Source organism: Toxotes jaculatrix, chromosome 20 (genome assembly GCF_017976425.1).
Source record: "Toxotes jaculatrix isolate fToxJac2 chromosome 20, fToxJac2.pri, whole genome shotgun sequence".
NCBI classification, from domain to species: Eukaryota; Metazoa; Chordata; class Actinopteri; family Toxotidae; genus Toxotes; species Toxotes jaculatrix.
Window position 1 is genome coordinate 2,240,241 of NC_054413.1, and position 22,572 is coordinate 2,262,812.

The 22,572-nt window shown below is 44.1% G+C and overlaps 2 protein-coding genes across 3 annotated transcripts in view; one reads left to right on the forward strand and one right to left on the reverse strand.

Annotated features, from left to right (window-relative positions):
• The window catches only part of drosha (drosha ribonuclease III), a 76,327-nt gene extending 58,158 nt beyond the window's left edge, over positions 1-18,169 (forward strand). The window contains exons 26-32 of the mRNA XM_041065625.1: positions 1,102-1,207; positions 2,552-2,693; positions 5,076-5,158; positions 6,764-6,867; positions 9,307-9,399; positions 10,357-10,403; positions 17,490-18,169. Of these exons, the coding sequence (XP_040921559.1) occupies positions 1,102-1,207; positions 2,552-2,693; positions 5,076-5,158; positions 6,764-6,867; positions 9,307-9,399; positions 10,357-10,403; positions 17,490-17,620 (706 nt within the window). The 3' untranslated portion in view covers positions 17,621-18,169. The remainder of the gene's footprint in view (positions 1-1,101; positions 1,208-2,551; positions 2,694-5,075; positions 5,159-6,763; positions 6,868-9,306; positions 9,400-10,356; positions 10,404-17,489) is intronic.
• A 560-nt stretch (positions 18,170-18,729) lies between these two features.
• Positions 18,730-22,572, reverse strand: part of LOC121200376 (cadherin-6-like) — a 79,205-nt gene continuing 75,362 nt past the window's right edge. For both annotated transcript variants that reach the window (XM_041065643.1, XM_041065645.1), the window contains one exon: positions 18,730-22,186. In XM_041065643.1, the coding sequence (XP_040921577.1) occupies positions 21,684-22,186 (503 nt within the window). In that variant the 3' untranslated portion in view covers positions 18,730-21,683. The remainder of the gene's footprint in view (positions 22,187-22,572) is intronic.

Below are 22,572 nucleotides of genomic sequence, written 5' to 3' on the forward strand. Positions count from 1 at the left end.
GTCAACAGAAAATATAATCATGAGTAACCAAAATAATTGACAGTCCCAGCCCTGCTGAAGACGCTCGAGCTGCTGTTTGACTGGGTCTGTAACTCAGATCTCTTTGGCTCAGATTCGCCGCAGATCATAAAAGGCAGAGGCGCCGGGAATCGGACAGTCAACTTTGACCTTTTCCTCTCTTTGATGTCAGCCTCCTCCTCGTCTCCTTCCTCCGCATATTTCTCTCTCATCTTCAGACTTTGTCCTCCTGCGAGAAGCTCGTATCTATAGATGGATCTGTGCCCTGCTGTATATACCTATCTACTTGTGCGGCGCTCACTTACGCCCCCCCACCCAGCACTTCCTGCCTGCCTGGCACAGCACCAGCCCACATCTGCAATGCTAATCTATAATTCTGTTTAATTAATGACCATTACAGCAGCACAGTAGCACACCCCCCCCTCCTGCTGCCCCGTCTAGCACTGTGCAGGGAGTTACAGTTTGCTCCCTGCCTTTCAGTGATGGGGAGAGAGGCAGGAAGCTGATGTACAGTATCACAGTGATGCCATTATTATTAGGTTTTTTTTTTCGAGGAATTTTTCGAAGGTTGAAAGTTGTTCTCCAAACCTGTGTTCACACTCACTGCTTTTATGGGCTTAGGATTTTGACAGGCACTCCTGCAGGTGTACCAGAGGTTTTTAAAGCATGTATTTTTTCCATTTATATTTGAATTGCAATCAAAGCCTGGCGTTCTCTTCAGAAGGGCTGCTACTTCAGGCAGCCTCCGAGTTGTCACACAGCCTGTCAGTGCAGCTGTTCCCAGAGGCCACCCATGAAATGTACATCAGCCGACTTCACTTTCTGTTAAAAGACTAAAAGCCTGGTAGATTTGTCGAGAGAGCATGATGCCTTTCATGCGCCGCTGATGTGTGGCTGAATAACCTCATGTGCAACCCCCCCAGTCCCCTCTTTTTTAACCCCATTTCCCCCTGCCCTCCCACCTCACCCCTACCATTTCATTTCCCCCCTGTATCCATCTGTAACCTTGTGTTTTATTTTTCTTCTTACTCGTCCTTTTACCTGTTTAGCTTTATCCATCCATCTTTTCTTGCTCTTGTCTAGGGGCCACAATCAGAGGATGGAGTTCCTGGGAGACTCTATCATGCAGCTGGTGGCCACAGAGTACCTTTTCATCCACTTCCCTGACCACCATGAAGGACATTTAACAGTAAGATCAAATCACTTGAATCATATGTCATCACACACACGCACACACTCCTAAAAAGCTTTGCTGCTGCCCGCAGGCATTTAGTTTTTACATCTACATCTGCATCTTTGCACCTGTGTCTTCAGTCTGTGTTCGTGCCTCTGCTGTCTGAAGTTGCCTGAAACGGCTGCTCGCTGCTTCTTACACAAGTTTACATGAAATGAAGTTACAGCTGAGCTTTTGTGTTTTGTGTGTGAGGATGATTTTCCCCCTTCCTTCTTTCCCATCAATCTTTGAATCTCCAAGTGCCAGCCAGGTACTCACCCCCTTCTTCTTTTTCTTGTTTGCACAAAATAACTCTCTTCCACAGCTCACCCCACACCGCGCCTGTATGTTTACTGTACTCCTTGTGATGGGCATTGTCATGAGACAAAATTGTTCAGTGGTTTTCTATAACACATCTTTGTTGGCGCATTTTTACCCGGAGCTGTCAAGTGTCTGAAAAATAAAGTTGCACGCGCGTGCGTGTGTGTGTTTGTGCTAACTTTCACGTAACACAGGTACAAAGCAAATGATCACGCTTTGAACATGCAAGTCAATTTTCTGACAGCGTCAAACGGCGTTACAGTTCCTTCTTTTCATTCGAGCATCAGCATTTCTCCTTAGAAGACGGACTGCGCAAGACTTGAGGGATTGAACTGGTCTAAAACTGAATAGGAACCTCTGCAGTCAGATGCTTATTCGTGGATATTCCTTATAGATGGAAACTATGATGCTAGTTGTATAAAAGCTTCCACCCAGCCTTTGTTGAGAGACTGAAAGCTTCGGCAGTGCCTATGCCCAAGAGTCAAAATGGGGTACATCTGAAATGGATTTCAAATCGGGGGGAAAAAGTGCTCATTCAACTAGTGTGCGTTTGTGTTCCAGTGTGGCTCTGATTGTGATTGCGTGTGTGTACTGTTAAGGAGGGCACATCACAGCAAGACAGAGTCAGACAGTCATATTGCATTCCATTTGCTCTTTTCCACATCTTGTAGCTATATTTAACATGTTTGTGTTTTTTCCTTTTAGAGTCGTAAATGTACCTCACCCATTCTAACATGTTGTCATCCGCTCAGCTCCAAGTCTCAATGTAATATTTAACAGAGCAACGTGCAATCTCCCTAAAACATTTACTCTGCATTACCATTTCTGTCTTTGATGAATTATTCCATGTGGGGTTTATTTTGATGTTTTTGTGTACTTCTGTGTGTTTCCATGTAAGCGTGCTTCTGCGTGAAGTTCTTTGTGTGGCTGCACGTTCAAGCCTTGGGTGCATTTCTGACAGATGGACATAAAAATGGGATTCTCTGTGTTTGTCCATAGTTGCTCCGCAGTTCGCTGGTCAACAACCGCACACAGGCCAAAGTGGCGGAGGAGCTGGGCATGCAGGAGTTCGCCATCACCAACGACAAAACCAAACGACCGGTCGCGCTGAGGACCAAGACTCTGGCTGACTTGTTGGAATGTATGTTCACAGTTCTTTTTTTTTATCTATAAAACCCTTATAGGCCCCTACTCAACCTTTTTTTGGTATGTCTCTCCAGAATGTACAGTTTACGATGCCATCATGAAGTACTCTTATTGATTTCTTTGTTCCCTTTGTGTTAGATGTCAAACACAGTCCACTTCTCTGCTGAAAACACTGGAAGGTTCTCCCAATGTGCTTAGTCTGAGTGGAGTTAGTGGTGATTTTTCTTTTCTTTTCTTTTCTTTTTTTTTTTTTTTTTTTTTTTTTTTAGACCAGGTACAGCTTCCACAGTATCGCACAGCTAACAATCTTACTTACTTAATAGAGTTTTTTTTTTTTTTTTACCAGAATAAGACATTCAAAGTATGCTTTGTAAAATAAATGGATGGTGGAAGAGTCACATTTGGCAGCTAAAGAGAAAATCATCTGCACTGTTCACTGGCTGCTTTTGCCCACCCTGCATTAGATAGACCTAAAGGCTTTGTTGCTTTCTGGATGTTATACCAATAAGAGTGGGCAGTTGTCCTGGAAGTTAGTGCCTGATCAGTAAGATCATCAGAAAATTCCAGCTGAAAACACATCCACTGTATGTTCAGTAAGATGGTTAACTAAGTTAATGGTTAACTAAGTGGAAATAAAGAAAATGAATAAGAGTATAGTCCGTTTAACATCTGGTCCAACCGATTCAGACGTTTTCGTCCTCACGTACAGCTCCTCCAGGTAGTTTCGAGATAAGCTCTGGTGCTACTCTTACTGGTTTGTCAGTTGGTCCTGGTGAATCTCTTCCACCGACACGCGGAAAAAGAAATTCATGGCCTTTCACTGCAAACTGTGGAACTCTCCAGCTTAACCAGGGAACAGCCAGTGCCATGGATACGATAACTAGACAGATAAATCAGCCAGGCCTTTGGCGTCGTTGGCGTTGTTTATCGTGGTCACAGTTCCAATGCTTTTGTAATTTGACAGTTACAAAGGAAAGTCCAACATACTGACCAGTTGTCTCCATGTTCATGAGCACGTATCATACATTTTTCTCAGGGAATATCTTGATATCAGTATCAGCTTCAATAAACATTGGGTGGGCTAAGTGACAGACAACTTTCTTGTTCACATTTTGAGTTTTATTACATAGCCTACTGTTTCAATATGAATACATAATGTACCCAAATCCCCAAATCCCCAAATGTAGAATAGATGGTAAGTTCCTGCTTTATTAATTCATGCATATGGGCGTGAGATACATCAAATAAATGCATGGTTCTTTGGATTTAAACTTTACTGCACATTTTCCTGGTTCCAAAGCCAGGCAGTCTGGGGAAAGTATAGCAAAGGTTTAGGGTATGTGCATGTCCAAATTAATACCAGCAGAGAATGTGGTGACCCCTCTAAATGAACGGAGGAACACACGGGGGAGTCAGGTTTGGAGAGAGCAAGGGTGTTTGGGCCTAATTGGAATGAGCTCATGCGTCAGAGGAGGCCAGCTGCAGTCCACGTTAGGCCAAAAGAGGGAGCTAGCAGCGACCACGACTGTAATACGAAGGGAACTGAGCTTCTCTAGATTGTAAAAAAAAAAGAAAAGAAGGTGGAAAAAATGGGAAAGACAAAGGAAGAAAAAAGCGTTTATGTGTTCCAGGTCAGCATTCAATAGGAGTCCTTAATGTATGAATCACACATGCATTCGCAAACGCACACACACACACAAGGATAAAAGACAACACAGAGCTTCATATCATTTGCCTTTCAAATTATCCCTCGAAGTTCAGGCCAGAGCACAGTTGATGACACAGGAAGGGGACGACGGTCAGCACTGGAAATGAGCGCAGCGCTTCCGCATATGAACAGTCTTGCCCTGCAGCTACAGCGGGCCCTCACTGGCCTCCTGAAATATTACCTATTATTCCTCTCTCATGTCCCGCTGTCTTATTCAGGGAGATGAGTGAACGCAGTGGCAGCTAATGGAGGAGGAAAACAAAAGGAAATCCATGAGATGAAGATGACACCGAGCACCTACCGCTTACATTTCCAATCTTTTTCAGTCCACTTAGGTCCAGTTACTCTCAGTTCAGCTTCACATGCAGTTTTATCTTATATAGATGTTTCTGTGAACTCTGTGTGGCCCTTGCTATACCAATTTCCTGTTTGATGGGAAAAAAAAGCAGGCAACTACAGAGCCATCTTTTCCAATTGTTTACATTAACAGTCACATCACTCGCTGTGGAGGGCCACAGCTGAGGTTTGTCCTCTGGTCTTTGTTAATGTTTTGTTTGCTTCAGCAGGAATGGAACCAACTGTTTAGCAGAGCAGAAAAAGAAGCCACACATCAGCTACCATTTTTCACTGGTTTATTTATTTTTTCTTTCTTTCTTTTTCTCTCTGCAGCTTTCATCGCAGCGCTCTACATTGACAAAGATCTGGAATATGTGCACACCTTCATGAACGTCTGCTTCTTCCCCCGGCTCAAGGTGAGTTCCTATTGATAACTGTTCACCGCTTGCACCTGATCAATGAGCCGCTGAGCCGGGCAACTCAGAGGGAGAACCGGGGACGTGATGAGAAGGGAGCTAATGGCTGTATCCTAATGTGGCTAGCATCGACACAAGGCCTGAAGTGGTGCTTAGCTCTTGAATGCCTCTCACAATGGCGGCTCGAACTGCTATTTTAGTCATCTTTAATGGGAATCGCAACAGTGCCGGGACGCATTTATTGGGTTGTTGACTTTAGTCGTCAGTGTTTTTCGATTGATCCGGGAAGTGCATGGGCTGTTGATGGCCTCCACTTCTGGAGTGCTCCAGGAGTTGGATAGATTGAGCAAGCTTCTATCAAGACGTCCATGGCCAGATGTGAGTGAGGAAGGACGGGCATTTTACTCTCAAGCACCATTGGATTGTTCAGATTTATACAGAAGAGCCTTAAAGCTGCTATTTTCCCATTAATACAGCTGCTGTGGTAGAAGACACAAACTGCCGCATACACTCTCGTACCTAAATGGGCATGCACACACACATGCTCATGTACGAGTATCCACATAGCGTGGACCTCTCCTTGTGAAGCTGCTGCAGTGGTCTGATATGCCATGCTAATTGCTGTCTTGGTGTGCCTCTCCAGGGAGAATCCCCAGCTCTGGAGGAGCTGAGCTTTGCGTCATGGTCGCTGCAAGAGAGCACCTCATTTCCACTTCCAAGAGAAAAGTTGTGAAACAGCCAGCACGTCTCCTTACATAGCCTTCTGGAAACCACAGCGTTGCACACTGTGCTGCTTCATCCAATTTGGATGGAAATAGAGAGGCAAAACCAGGGACATAAACGCTCCACTCCTTATGTTCGCATTTTTTGCTGCACTGTGATTACGCATATAGAGGGGTTTACTTGAGTGTCAGTGCATCTGTGCACTTGAAATGGCTTGTACTGGGGCTGGGCTATATATGCTGCGCTCTTTTCAAAACAGCCAAATTTCTCTGCTTTAGGCAAAAGGAGTGTGGATGCCCCCCAGAGAGAGGAAAAGTGGGAAGGAGAAAAAGGGAAGTAAAGCGCGGAAGCAAGAACAGCAGAGATGGAGGGGTTGGGGGGGCAGTAAAGCGAGAGAGTAGGGGAGCGCGAGCAACAGAAGCAGAAGCACTCTTTGTAGAAAATTAATAGGAGCAGACAGTTCTGGATTCAAAGTCTGCCTTTTTATGACAAGGCTGCTTCCCTGTTAATGGAAGGGCTTTTAGAAGTCCCCCTTGGATAAGAGAAATGTATCAGGGCTGCACACCTGGGAGACTCCCAGACGCTCTTTATTTCTGGCCGGGGATTGGCTTTTGTCTTAAGTAGCCTGTGATTTGTACTCACCGTGAAGGCACAGATGGAGAGCCAGTCAAAGAGAGAGCAAATAAGTGAGTGCAAAAGGGAGGGGGGGTGGAGATGGTCATGGCAAGAATGAAATAAAAGCACGAGTGACGAAGGGAGAGAGAGAGAATTTGTAACTGCAGCGGATTTTTATTTCTCGTGTTTCTGGTTCTGTGAGCGAAGTTTAAGAAATAAGTATTTTGATCACATGTGTGCTGTGTTCGGTGTGTGTGTGTGTTGCAGGAGTTCATTCTGAACCAGGACTGGAATGACCCAAAGTCTCAGCTGCAGCAGTGCTGTCTGACCCTGAGGACCGAGGGCAAGGAGCCTGATATCCCGCTGTACAAGTAAGACCCCAGAAAGCACTGAGAGGCAGACTGACACTAGCTGCTACCCTGTGATGTGGATGATTCTTTCTTTTTTTTTTTTTTTTTTTTTTACTAGTTTTATCTCGAAAAATCTGAGACTGGTATCCTGATGGGATCTAAATATGTACATACACTCGTGCATGTGTAGACTGTAAACACAAGCAAAAAATGTTCTTCAGCATGACTCAAAAGTCCACCGCTGAGACGGGTTCAGTCAGGTGTCACATGGGCCGTGGTGCACATTCAGAGAACTGAAATGGCACAAACATCATTCACAGGACTTTTCTCCTTGTTATTGGTCCCTGGACATTGTGAATAGCTGTGTAAAGGTCTCTGTTGTTTTGATAAATAAACACGCCCAAAGAGACCTCTTATTTGACAAAAGGTCAAGGAGCAAGTGTCATTTGACAGAATGCTTTTGAGAGCCGCCACGAAGCAGCGTTTGTCACCATGGAAACTGACAAACTGTGTTTTCTCTGATAGAAAAAAGGGGGATCGGCTCAACGCGCAAGGGCGATTGGAGACGGAGCAGTTTTATGTACAGCTCCACAATTCAGCATATAATCAGTTCCCTCTTCACCCCTCTCTCTCTTTCTTTCTCTCTCTCTTCCTCGCGTTTATTTGAATGTCTTTTCAGCTCTCCTCTGTTTATTATTCCGTCTATCACCCAGACGGATGGTGATTTTTGACACAGCACAACTCTGACACTACAATCAACACTTCCCTCCAACTCTGTTGCCCACAAGAACGTGAACAAGAAGCCAATAGAGCTCCTGGGTGACTTGAATTTCAACATTACAGCGCAGACACAAACGTACACAAGAATAGACCCAGGCTGGCGTAGAGCTAGCCGCAGATAAATCTGAGGCTTTTGCCACACCCTCGAGTATAATTACCGCTCGCTGAGAATGCACAGGAGCAGCCGATAATCTTGAAGACTTCTTTAACCTCCTCATCAGATGACCTGACCCCTGCTGGTCGATAAGCCAGAATCAGAGACCTTTTATAGAATTTCATACAGCAGTTGCTGGTGTCAGGTGTCAGCCTGTCTTTAAGGGGTTGTCTGAATTTGTTTACAAGTGTGAAGCATTGGGGAAAAAAAAAAAAACCACACAGGGTGAGACGAGAGTGTGAGTCAGACGGAAAGAGACTGAATGACCGAGGGAGGGCAGGAAAGGACACGGAAAGGGGGGAAAGGAAAGGAGTTAATGCACCAAGCCCCCTGCTAAAGGTTCCCTGGTGAATGTGTCTGGCTGATGACAGATCCACACCTCAACCCCAGCGCCATCACTTTACTGTACATCTCGTCTGGGCGGGACACACCGGGGAGCAGACACATACGCGCTTTAACATTGTGCAGAGAAAGGCCTGAGTCAGTGAGTAGCTGCTTTTAGCGTGAGCTGAAGCCCCCGACAGACCCTCTGTGGTGCTCTTCTTCTTCTCCCTCGCACACTTCCATCTGTGTTCGGCCTTGAAGTTGACAACTTCCCAACAGCCTCACAGATTTCCTTTTTTTTTCCGTCTCGTTTTGTGTTATTTTAGCAGCGTGATAATTCCAAGTGACACTCTCTCCCTGTTGAGATTTGGCTAGAACGTCGCGCACAGGAGTCTTATTTGCTCCGCACATGCTATGTGCTTATTCATTTGTAAGTGAGAAAGGGGGCTGAATTATTGATAAAGTGTCATAAGTGACCACATTGCATTAAAAATGGATTGCTCTCCTGAAATAAGTAAATTGTCCGTGAATAATTTAGGTGACTCACAGCTTGGGTCTGAGATGTTTATGCTAATGTTAACATTTCAAACATCTCCCAAGTTTTGTCTGCTGTCTTGTACATATGTCCCTGCAGAAATGTGACAAAATTGACAGCTTGATTTTTTTTTTCCCCCCTTTTAAATGAGGCACATCTGTAAATTAGCTGAGTGATATTCTCTTATCATCCTTCTCATAGATTTCTTGGTGCCTCTTTAGCTTTTTTCATTGTTTACCCTTTTAGCGCACCGAAAGCTCGGGGGTCTTTCAAAGACTATTGTCATTCTTTTATTTCAGTGCCTCTCTCAACATGTAATTTTTTTTATTTTTTTTTTTATAAACCAAACACAGATCTCGGGTATCTGAAGATGATGGGTGTGGGGAGTTGGGGAGGCTTTAAAAGTTGTTTATATGTCCCTCAGATTGCTTCTGCGCGCTCTCAGAGCACACTAGTGAATCAAAGCGCTATTCCCCTCCTCTCAACCCGCTGCTTGAAATGAATTATATTTGTTCCAATTGAAAGCTTTTTTTTTTAACCTCCCTTTTTAATGTTATTTCTCTGAAGAACAATGTCCCTGAGTGTCCTTGCGCCTTTCTCCTGGGTACTATTATTATTATTTCTCAACTCTACCCTCCTCTCTCTCGTTGTGTGTTTGAATTTGCAGGACCCTGCAGACAGTGGGGCCCTCGCACGCCCGCACCTACACCGTCGCTGTGTATTTCAAAGGGGAGCGAATCGGCTGTGGCAAAGGCCCAAGGTGAGTAAGACACTGCAATATAATAAGACACAACAGGACAAGGCGCTCTCCCTCTCAATGCACCGCTAATGGGCTCGAGAAATAATGGCTGCGCTTTATTGATGGTGTTTATTATAGCAATTAAGCTCTTGTTGGCCTATTCTATCGGGAGAGACATTATGCAGAATGAAAATGAATCGATTCATTATTGATTTGACGTAAATTGTGTTATGGAAATATCACTTTGTGCAGAAGAAGAGTCTGTGATGAGGCGACACTGCATCTGGGGCTGCATTTAGTCTACCTGGGATACTGTGTTCACAGCAGGACGGGGATGTGTGTGTGTTTTTTGTGTTAAACTGTGCACCTTTGTGTGCGCTCGCACATTGACGCTTTTGTAAAGTAAAGAAAGTGAATCTCCGCACGAAGGCCTTTTCAGGGTTGGAGGGGTTGACGATAAAGCTGCAGCTGAGCCTGCGAGAAATGAAACCTAAATCCATCAAACATCTCTCGCCGCCCCCCTTCCACATGTGGAAATCCCCTCCACGGCCCCCTACTTGAAAGCGCTCTCTCTTGCTCTAAGCTGGCGATAAGTTTGTCCCTCCCATAGGATCTTTGACAGCTTACTGTTTTTGTATTTACATGACTTAAGCTCCCAGCCACCTCCGCTGCTGGGCTATGATCACACAGCACATAATGTATACGGAGGGACTGTGAATTGCAACCGTAAACAGTGCCCGGCACAGAGCCGCCAATAGGCTTACCTTTTTGAAATGTGTGCACTGTGTTACCTGGGATTGTTTGGCAAAAGGGCTCTTTCAAAACAAATAAAAAGCACTTTTGATAATCCTCTCAATATTGGGTCTGGTTTTTTTTGACAGAATTTCAGAAAAGGGACATTTTGAATATGCTAAAGACCTTTTCTCCCTCTTTCTCTCTCCCTCTCTGTCTCCTTTTTAAAAAATATTTCTAATCTAGCATCCAACAGGCGGAAATGGGAGCTGCGATGGATGCACTCGAAAAATGTGAGTTGTTTGGCAACACGTACCCCCCCCCCCCTCCCCCTTCACACACACACACACATTTTCACACTTTAAGCCTTTCACACGCTTTGCCTCAGTGTTGAATATTAGCCTTGGCTGTACAGTATGCAAGATGGCTGGCGGAGAGCTGTGGCCTGACCAGCCGGTTGGCTGGGACATATAGGACATTAGGCTGTTTGAAGTGCTAGCCCAGAGCACAGGCATGGGGCCTAGCCAGAGATGGAGAACCAATAAAACATGGACGGGGGAAGCTAAGCATCCTCGACCATGTCGATCATCCCGGAGGACCGCAGGAAGTTTATGTTGAGGGCCATGCAAAGTTTGTTGTTTTTTTTTTTTTGTGTTGTGTTTTCGAGCCGTTTTGTAGACAACGAGCGTGAGGCTTCGCACTCCGAGCAACTCTCTCGTGCTCCGCGCTCCTCTTCAGATTTGAAGGAGTGCAGCTGATGCGTCCCCTATGTGCTGCTTCACTCCTTGGCTGTTTTTCATCTTGTCATCAACCACCACTTAAGGAAAATAGATAGTGATTTTTAGGCATTTACAACGTCTCATTCACTGCCAAGTAAAAATACAGTTACAGGGCTCTCAGAGACACATCCGCGAGACGTTTCCATCAACACCCATTTGCCTCTTATACTCTGCATATGTATGTGGATGCATAATATCATACATTACCGTGAGTGTGTGAAGAGTTTTGGTATGTGCTCAAGAGTAATTCTTGGACTGAACTCAGCCGCTGTCCCTGTGACGACCGCATTAATCAAATGTACAGTTTGTTCATTACTCAACTAATTAGCTGGAGGTGAACACAAATGGCTTTGTTGGAACAGACCTGTGGAACTTGCAGAGGGCAGGAAGGTCAGACTTTGATTTCATTTGGCTCCTAAATTAGGCCTCCGGCTACTTGTGATTGATACTGTTTGTGTGGCCAAACTTTAGCTTTTGTATGAAACATTAATGTTTGGGCCTTTCTGTTTGAAACTGATCTGAGTCCCTCTGTCTGTCTGCTTCTGGCTCCCCCTCTCCCTCGCCTCCCTCCCTCCTTATCAGGGGGAGTAGTTCAGTGCACACACTCTCCCTTAATTCCTCCCATTTCCTCTCCCCAGTGTACACCTCTGTCACCATGATTGATAGATGCTCATTGCTAGTAAATGAACATTTCCCCCCTCATAAATTGCTGTTTCATGTGACTAGATTAGCAATGCCTTTTAAAAGGTCAGTTAATTTAAAATCATCTCTTCAAGTCTTCCTGCCTTTGGTGCGAAACACTTCCAGTTCGAGGGCTTCATGTGACTTTGTCTTGTCACTTAACTTAAACCCTCCAATTTACAACTCACCCCTCAGCTTGATGAACTCTCATCTTTCACCCTGTGCTCCGGAAGTGAGTTTTTACATTGTTCTAATTAATTTACAGACAGGCTGCTCAGTTTAAATGGTCACCAGTGCTACGATCAAACTAATGTTGATAACTGATTTAAAAACTGTCTTTATTTTTTGGACTGTTGATCAGACAAAAACATGCAATTGAAAGACCTCAGCTCGGTTTCTGCCAATGATTGTGGATCAATCGATAAATAATCTTATCAACAAATACGAATCAGTATTGAAAATAATCCCTAGTTGTTGCCCTAATGTGGTTGCACCTGGCTGAAAAATGCCCACCTGTGAATTTTTTGGTTGTGCTTGGTTAGATCTGTTCCACTGTTCATCATTTACAGCTTGTGCTCATTATTTAGAGACCATGTGTGTTTTTTTTTTTTACGAGGTATAGCCGGCGGATCATTTTTTAATTTTCAGAATTCACGAGTCGAGTCTAAATGAATGGCTTTGGTGTGGGAAGTCTCACCGTAACACTCGTGTTCTGTTATTCTATTGTTGGAACATCTTCTTGTTGAGATGAATATGCAAGGTCAGTCAGCGCAGTTCAAACGCGCCTTTGAAGGATGTGCGTGTCTCCTGACCGTGAGCTTTTATAATGAGACTCGAGCTCATCTGCTGCAGAACCGCCTGATGCATCAACTCCTATTGGAGCCGCATTGTCTCTGATGTGATTGTCAAGGGCCTCGCTTCATTTGTTCGCATAGCAAGACTAATCAAGGACATTAGCCCCGGTGTCATGTAATTCGTCATCGATTGTCTTGTTGGCCCCTCACTGCAGCATTGGCTACACCATTACTCCTCTTGTACAACAGCCCTACCTTGTGTTTCTCTTGGATCGAAAACACCTCCCCGCAACGTGTCAGGATTCATTTCCATGTTTTATTTAAGGCCTCCTCCAGCATCAGGATCACTTTGAGCAGGACTGAACTTTTTGTTTCTGCTACAGAGCTTTTCCTGGCTGACAGAATCCACGGCTCCAGCGGTGTCAGAGAGGTGAGAGACATGGCTGTGTTCAGTCAGACAGCTCAGAGCTCATTAAAGAAACCGGGGCCCAATATTTGGTGTGTGTGCTGTCTGTAGCCGATCCGCTGGTGGCTCAGCTGATTCACATTTCATTATTTGATGGCCCACGTTTTGACAGTCTCCTGCCTGTATCTGTCAAGGCAGAATTAAATGTTAACCAAGGCCCAGACTGGGAGAAACATGAGTGCAAACAAATCGAGCTGAGAGCAGCCAGGTAGGCGAACAGAATCGACGGAAGGAAGGAGTCGGCAGGGCAGAGTTTCTCAGGCCCTGAGGCTCCGTGCAACATGCGCCGTTGGGTCTGAGGCGACATCAAATATACATGGAAATGGCTTAACCATTTCTCATTCATCCTTACAGATAGAACTGTCTCTGTTTAAAGTCTCCGGTCTCTCTCCAAGACTCGGCCCCCTCCCCATCCTGGTTTTTTTTTTTTATTCAGCTTCCTCGAAGCTGCTTGTTTCTCAAACAATGCAATATCTGTTGAATAAGAGAAGGAGCCCCGATCTGGCTAGTAGCTGGAAGGGAACTACATTCTTTCCTCAGCTTTCTTTAAACCCCTTAATCTCTGGATAAAAGCATTGGATGGATAGAAGCAAAGCAAAGTACAGTATGCAGGATCTCTATTCACTGACTTGAGTCTTTTGTTTGCCCTTTGGCATGGCAGGGAAATCCCTTCATCAGTGCTGCTGTACAGGCGCACTATTGGCTTGTTGACTGATGTGGTGCGCGCGAGCTCTAGGTGATAGACTCAGCCGGCGCAGTCTATTGTGGAGTCTTCTCACAGCCCGAGCTTAGGCTGAATAGTGAAAGGACACTGTATGTTCTCGTGCCCTTAAAAGAGGAGCTGATCCCTCATCACAGATTCCGCATCCAGCCGCCGGGCGAGCGCGCATCTCAGCGCTGCTGTCGGCGGGCGGACACAACAGGCTGCGTTGTTGCAGAGGCCCCAGCTACCAGCGCCGCTCCAGAAGCAGCTGCACGGCGAATCTCAAGACTGGAATCTCTGACCTTGAGAGGAATTACTGCATTGTCGATAAACAAAAGACCTGAGCTGAGCTAAGTGCGTTAACACCTTAAACAAAGGTGATCGGTATGCAGAGTGCACCGCTGCTCAGAGGTGCTTTTCTCCAGAACGCCGGACGGCTGAGAATTCTCAATATGTCTTAGCGATGCCCAACGCAGACTGAAATGAAAAGCCTTGTGTATTCTTTAGCAACCCCATTCTTTGGCGCCTGCTCTTTTTTTTTTTTTTCCTCTCGAGTGGGTTATTCTCAAGTCATCTCCCAGGGAAAAATGCTGGTGATTTCCATATTTTAACTGCAATATGTAGTTTTCTCTCCGAGGCTCACCAAGTGTTGCTTACTCACTGAAAGCATATTGAAATTGATTGTGTGTTTCTGTGCGTGTCCATGCGTGAGTGTGTGCGTCTCAAATTTCCCTCTGAATGATTTTTTTTTTTTCTCAGCGTATTTTTTTTCCTCGGGATTTTTTTTTATTTTTTTTATTTGATCCGTCTCCTTTTTAATAGGATATTGCCGTTATCGTGCGCTTTTCCTCTCTGTTGCCATAATGACGAATTAAAGTGTTGCAAGAGAAAGAATGCATTCTCCCCTTCTATTCACAAGTCAAACACGTATGTTATGTGAATTGCAGTCTCTGCCAGTGTTTCATTCATGGCGGGAGCTCCTTGAATTCTGATTACAAGAACTGGTTGCAGAAAACCAAAGCACCGCATGGCCTTTAGATGCTCATGGCCAATTCCTCCTGACGGTCAGGTGAAGAATGTATTGTTCTTTGGCCCAGGCGGAGGCCAAATGCTGTTGACCTGATAAAATGGCAGAACATAGTGAAAAATACCTCACAGCCTCCTGGAGCTCATGGTGACATCTTTAAAATGCGTCTTTTGTCTGACCAACAGTCTAAACAATAAAGGCATTTATTTGAAATGATCAAAAGTGAAATCTTCACCTTTAAGAAGCTGGAAATAGAGAATTTCTCACATGTTTAACTCGCTAAATGATTTAAATTCTAAATTAATTCTTAAACATTCTGTCAGTCAGTTAATCAAGTAATTGTTTAAGCGCTACATTTAACAGGAAAAAAAACAAACAAATGTTTATGACTGTGCTTTTTACTGCACATTAGATGAGGCCTTCTTTAAATAAACCGTTGGAGTGATGTGTTTTCAAACGACTGATTTGCTAACTAAGTGCTTATCGGCACCAGAGAGGGGGTTAAACAAAATCCAGATGGGTAATGTGTCGATCCAACATGTGAGAGCCGTGTTAATATTTCAGCTCCCGCGGTGTGTTTCTCCGACCATGGATATGGGTCTGCAGCAGTTTCCAGAAAACACAATATCTACGCCAGATAGTTAAGTAGTTGGCTCAAACCCTAAGGCGCAATATTATCAGCTGCGAGTCCACTGTCTGGACAATAGTAATAATTAAATTTTCCCATTTATCGGAGGATAATATACACTATCTGCCCATGATACAGCAAAGGCCCTAAGTATTGAGACAGCGACATGTTTTCTGTTGTTTTGGCTCCGTACTGCGGCACACTGGATTTGAAATAAGACAAACAATGTGAGATGATAAAGTGCTGACTCGGCTTTAAGCTTACTGGGCGAACAGCGTAGAGGTTGTCGACCTTTTCACGCACAGCTGGGACAATGCAGCAGGAAAGTGATCTCTAAAGTACAGCCCAAAAGAAAAGAAGGATTTTTTTTATGACCTTGTAGTTGCAGCATGTTCTTCACTGTTAAAGTTGGAGTATTACTCATTTCAGACGAGTCTGAAGACTAAAAGTCTACGAAACAACAGCAACAACTGGCACAGCTTTACCAGGGAAGACTCAGGTGTCTGCTGAGGTCTGTGGGCTTTCAGCAGACGTTTACAACCAATTACATGTATAAATATGACGAGCATGTGTGAGTTTATGTTTAAACTCAACTTCTTTTGATCCTTTTAATCTGAGGACTGAGTATAAAAAGGTCTACAATCCCTCTGCTGTCAGAGTGAAGCTGAAAGTCAGAGTTTTTATCTCTTATTTCAAACCCAACGTGCTGAAGTACGGAGCCAACATAATAAAAGATGAGTAACTGTTCAAACACTTCCAAAGTGCACTGTAATAAACCCCTAACAGAGAGGCCTGAATGAGAACTGTTAGAAGCTGAATGTTTTTTTATTCAGGTTCCTCCGTGTTCTCTGTCAAAGATTGACTTTAAAACTTGTGTTTTAAAAAGTATTTAAAGGCTAATTGGTGGGAGCTGGCATGGTAATGGTCAGTGACTGGGAAAAATGCACAGTCAGATCTGTGTCTCGGCGAGCTGACACAAACCACTGGGCAGCTGTCATGCATGCTGTTTTAAATTGAAGTGTGCAGTGGGTAGACCCAGTGATGTAAACACTTAATGGAAAATTGCCTAAGCTATGAATATCCAAATTACAAAGAGTGTTTCCTGATGGGTCACTTGGTTGAACTGAGCTCCCACTGTCATAAAGGGCTCCTCTGTGATTTGGACGTTCTCAAATGTTTTAACTAGATCTGAAACTATCATCCGATTATTTGATCAGCAGTAGCTGCTTTTAGAGTCAGTTAATTGCTCTGATGCCAGAAATGTACGTGTTCTGCCACCAGGTTCTAAGAGGAAAGGATTTTCTGCTTTATTCTCTTTGTCATTGTGAATTAAATATCTCCGGGTTGCAGCTCTGGTTGTCGATAGTTGCAGTTAACACCAGCTGATTAATTGATTTACAGAAGTAAGCAGAAAAAAATGGTGATCAAATAAACTAATTTGAGATTTTCAAATACACTTTAAAAAGTTTAGGTGTGTTTCAGAGTCTTGTTTCCTTGATTGACAGGAGTCTTAACCTATTAGGTTCAGTGGCTCTGGTTGCGACTTTCTCAACCCTCATCATATCCACCCAGGCTCCGTCCATATTTGCCAAAGTTTGGGTTGTGTCGCTGCAGCCAAGTTGGCAGTGAGTACCGAAGCCAAACTGGGGCTTGAAAACTCCTGTTTAGAAACTGATGGCTGATGTAGCCAATGCTACATTCATGTTTTTCTACGGTTCACTGGTTGAAAGCCAAGTAGTAGAATTTGTCAGCTATAAAAGAGGTCTGGCACTCAGCAACATGGTTGCCTGGTTTTCACAGCAACTTTTAAAGCTCATCTGTGCTCCAACTGCAGCAGAAACAGCTTCCTGTGTAATTCAGCCTGCTCCCTGTACGTCGCCGTCCTATCAGCTCGTATCTGTTTTTGTTTTCTTTTTTCCTGCTGTCACGCTGCACCATCTTATTACAGATCTCATTTCGAAATGTTCACTTGCAATCGTGTTATCAGATCTCAGAGTCGTCGTGCTGAAACCAAACAGGGCCTGTCTAATTTCTTGTTACTTCATCATTATTAATGAAGTAACAACATGAGGGCAATTTAACCTCAATGCCTGCAACATTTTCGCCGCTCATTTGACCAAAGTGACAGCCTGACACTTGCTATGAAAACTATAGTTGGTGCAATTTGAGCCTTAAATTGCTGTCCTCACCCAGTTGGAAACTGACCTTGTCTCTTCACACCCCTGCCTCTGTGTCTCTTTCTTTATCTGTTCTCCTTGGTTGACTTCTCTCTGTTTCCCGCTCTGCCTCTCCCTGTACCAGATAACTTCCCACAGATGGCTCATCAGAAGCGCTTCATCGAGCGGAAATACAGACAGGAGCTGAAGGAGATGAGACGAGAGCGGGAGCGGCAGGAGAAGGAGACTGACGAGGTGGAGGAATGCAGGAAGTGACCTTTTTTTCTGTTGGAGGGGCCAATCAGGGCCCCCGTCAGCAACAAGGAACCCTTGCTGCAAATGTGGCAGCCGTCCTGGCGAAATGGAGGTGCCACTGGTTGATCATGGACTTGTGTAGTTTAGAGAGGATGACTGACTGTTCCCCAAGTTCTACTTAAACCTCAGTGGGACACAGGTGAGGATTTATTCTCCATGATTTAGAGTGAAATCCATTTTTATTGCCACTGTTTTCAAAGTTAAAGTGGGATAGAAGGCAAACAGAATTAGAAATGAAGCAAGATGTTATGTTTTATGCTGTTTAGTACTGTAGCACTGCCAGAGGTGGCCTCAGGTTGCCTTATGTTTGTGTTTGTTGCCCAGACTTTAAATATTGATCTGATGACTAACTTTCAAATCCAAAAAACCCCACAGCAGGAGCTCACGATGTTACTGATAGATGCCAAACGAAAAAAAAAAAAAAAAAGACAGAACATGATATTAAATGGAAAATGAAATGTTAAACTATCCAATACTGTAAATAAAGTTTGAGATTCTGTTTTAATCAGTCGAAAATCAGATTTCTTTCATTTACTGCAGTGCTTAGCCGCCCCGCGCTCATCTGAGAGGCTTAAACCACAGAGAGGGTTGAGTCGATTATATTCAGTCACTACAATGTCACCATCTGTCTCACATCTGCCACTCATCCTCTAATAATCAAAATGTGATTTCCCCCCCCCCCAACTCCCTTTCTCCAAATCTGATTGGCTGCCGAACAGATCTTAATTATAGATTGTCTAATTAACAATTTCCTCAGCCGAGTAGCCTCTGAATCCAGCTATTTAACAACAGCCGTCATATTAATAACTATCTGACATGTAGAGTCTTTTATCCTGAGATTTATTCTAGATAATATATACACACCTGTGAGGATGGTAAATTTCTTGCCTGCTAGCCTGTGGCTGCTTCCACATCCTTCAGATAAAAGTTAAATTTCCTGCATAACTAGAGGAGAAAGGAGGAGGAGGAGTCCACAGGAGTGAGCACGCAAGAACATAAACCTGTCAAATGACGAACCGTTCGGCGTTAATTCGGAAGAAAACCTCACGGAGAAAACAGAGAGGCTGATTTTAAAGATATTTAATTGTGTCATATAAATATTCAGTACAAAATATCACGTTTTACAAAGCAGATCGATGAACGGCCAATGGTGTAGGGCCCCTTACACTACCACAACCTCTCAAATTGTTTCTACAATGACAAAACTCGACTGCTCAATCACATTGTCACCAACATAATATACCGTAGCAGAGGTGAGCCCCGAGGCCGACCGCGTCTACACATCAACAACCACAGATCTATTGTATCTGGAGAAAGAAGAGGACATCAGTGTCACCATCTACTTGTCTCAACTTAAAAAAAAAAAAAAACAAACCCAGAGAGGTGGCGTGGCGGTACGTTACGATGTGGAACATTCCTCTGTTATCTGAGCTGAGCATGGAGCCAATGCTCAGAGGCAATTATACTCTTCACAGGAAAACACAAGCACGTCTTCGTAATGACAATATGCCGACATCCTGTATGAAGACAGAAAATAGTGAAGACTGAAGGAAAAATGCTTTTGGTGAGTGCTGCTGTCATGCTGATTTCCATTTGAGACCTCACATTGTACCTTGAGGCAGAAAAGCAGTTTTCTTAGAGTGAAGGGTTTTTAAACCCATTAAATGCTTATCATAGCAACATTGCCGCAGTCTGAAATGGCCACTTACACAATGGGAGCTCCAGCAACAAGCTAATAAACAAAACAAGAGGGCAAAAAAGAGAACATGTGTATACAATAACCGAGCATAAAGAATTTTCCACCCACTGTGTTATCAATTGGGGTTGTTTAATGTGCTGCAGTGTTGTCGATGTCAGGCCTGATTCAGAGGACAGAAAGGAAAAAAGTAGCACTATAGCAATTATGCCATTGTGTTTTGTTATTACTGTTTCAAATGTCTGATAAATGTCAGCCTCTTCACAGGTTGGCCTTTTGCTAAAGTGAGGGCAGAGCTTGTTTTAGCTGGCCTGTTTTTTCTTGTTGATATCGCTCTGCCCTCCCAGTTCAGCCGGCCCGCTTTATTTCAGAGCTGTTTATCCATAGTTAGGATCATTTTCACTTTTCTGCCACCTGTTTTTCCAAATCACAGTTAAAACTAAAGCGTGTTGTGTTTTCTTGCTGCAGGATAATGTCTTGACCTTCTCTCTGAGCCGAGGACACACCTCTGGGTTTAAGAGCCTTATTCCACACAGCTCAAAGGTCGGGCGCCCCTTGGTAAGCATCTTTATGGAAAAGGCCGTTCGTCCCACAGGAAATCAGTTGAGTAAAGCCTGAACACTTGGACCGGCTTCATGTTCAACACTACATACAGTACATGTAATGAAGGGCAGGGACCAGAGTACAGTAATAGTACTCCTTTATCAAAGGAAAATACTGGTGTTCTTTGCTTTTTGGCACATTTCTATTACTGTAGTGTTACGTTACATTATTATACATTCGACTGCGCAGGACAGAGCCCTTTTCAGTGCATAACTTGATAAAACAAATACAGATTTTATCTTAAAAGCAAGAAAAACTTTTAGTTTAGTTTTATTGTTAATTCTGTAAGTCATGATACATTTAGATGAAATTCTTTACCTTGTGAAATCAAAGAATCTGGGCTGTAGTATGTTTTTATAATTTAAGGCAACTCTTCTGATTCATATCATGGATTTTGAAACTTCGTCACATGAAGTTTAAAAGCTTTACAAATGCACGGAGTCCATGTTTAAACACACGTAGAATTTTTTAAAAATATTCCAATCAGCAAACGCATTGTTCTCGCTCAGTACTTTAATTCAAACACTCACATGTTTGTTAATCACCTGAAGAAATAAAAAAAAAAAAAAACATTTAGGGCAAGAAAATAATATAAATTTTAATGGTAACTGTCCATGAGATGTTTCTGTTGTTGAGATGAGCAAAAAGTCCAACGAGACCAGTATTTTCCTCTTTTCTGGGCCTGGCACAGGTTAAGATGGGTGGATTTTTTATCAGCGTAGCATAGAAAATAACACTGTTCCGTGTTGTACTTCATTTTTCAGCCAAAGAGTCGGCTGCACAGAGAAAATGGTTGTGACGACATTCAGCTCAGTGAGGAAATATTTGGTATTTCGGCTCGCCGCACAGCAAAATGCTAAACGCTGTGTGGAGGTGAAAATCAGATACTGCAAAAATGACAAACTAGTGTGTCTGCGGGTGTTTGTTGTGGCCCTAAATCTCACAGTTCCTTTACCACAGCCTCATGTAAGCTCTGAAGAACATTAGCCACTTGTCAACAGCAGTGTGCCACAACTAACACAAATTCTGATGTTGTATACCTCTCCAGACCAGTGTGTATTCAGATTTCTCATTCTATCATTAGAAATGACAGTAACAGTATTGTCTGGCACTTGTGGCTCAAGCACAGCTGTAGATAAGCGGCTAATGTCAGGCAGCCGTCACTGAAAGGGGCACGGGTTAATTGGACAATAGAAATCCCTAGAAAAGAAAACAAAAAAAGAAAAACAACTGTACAGCGTATTGTATCATTATTACCGTACGTACACAAGCTAAGATAGAACTCACAATATGCAGCATGTTTTTGTCCCAGAAACACTGAAAAATACATAGGCATATCTGTTGGTTTACAAAACTGCTTGTTGAACGTGTCCATCACAGGCAGCTTTGGAAAAACAAACGAAAAAGAAAATTATCGGTATAGATATATTTGGGCCTCATGTACACCCCATATACACACAAAAAAAAGTCTTGACACAAAGTCTCTTTTCACTGTGCCCTCGCAAAGACGCAACTAACACTGACTGGACACACAAAGCCTACGTCTGGTCACCGGAGGGACAGCTGAATGGTGATCGATGGCGGTGAAAGAGCACTTGGACGGACGGTGCTCGTTTCTCGGTCCTTGCGCCATTTCTCTCGCCACACATGCACCAGAATGGGCTCAAAGTTTTCAACATGTGTTTCGCCTCACATTTCTCTCCCCTTCTGTGTGCCAGGCTCTCGTTAGGAATCCCTGTCGCTGTCGTCGCCCCCGTACATGTCCGCCAGTTTCTTAAACCGGGGTCCCCACTCGCTCAGGTAGTTGTAGTCCTGGTCGCCCTCGGTGGTCGCCGACTCGAGTGAGCTGAGGGACTCAGCTACGGAGCCGTTCCCCTCGTAGGCGTAGGTGGCCAGGGAGTCGTAAGGCGGCGCCGTCGGATCGCTGTCGTTGTCCTGGAGCCTCTGGTTGATGAAGTCTCTCACGTCCCCGTTATTGTCCCGGGTTGGTGGCAGCACAGGCCGTCGGACCGGAGGGTAGAAGGTCTCCGGGACGATGTCCCGCCGCTGCTTGCTCTCCTCGATGGCCTCTGGGTTGCGCAGCGTGCCGATATCAAACGCCTGAGTGTCCTCCTCTCCGCCCCCTTCATCGTTGTAGCTGACAACGTTGTCTCTGACATCCTCTTTGGAGATGATCAGAGGCTCCTTCTTCCTCTGTCTCCTCAGGGCAGCAAACAGCACCACGATCACTACAAGAAACAAAGAGAACAAATAAAAGACTTGGTGACTTTTGCTGTTGTTTCTTTGCTCCCTCTCCTTAGTCTGAAGGCCAGTGACTGTCCAGAGGGAATTGTTGTTGTTGCATGAGTGTTCACTGATGTTCAGGGACTTTGTCTGACTTTGTAGAACAGGCTTAGCTACCACAAGGATGCATTATGTATTTTTCCCTCCTCAGGGCCGCTGCTGCTTAAGATCACAAAGGAATGTGGTTTAAGAACACAGTCGAGTACCTTGTGTGCTAGAAACGCAGCTCATGTACCATTATGTATCTTTATGACATATGGGTGATGCACATGAAGCTGACTTGGCCTCTTTGGATTACATCAAACATGGACTCAAATCCAGAATCTCTGTG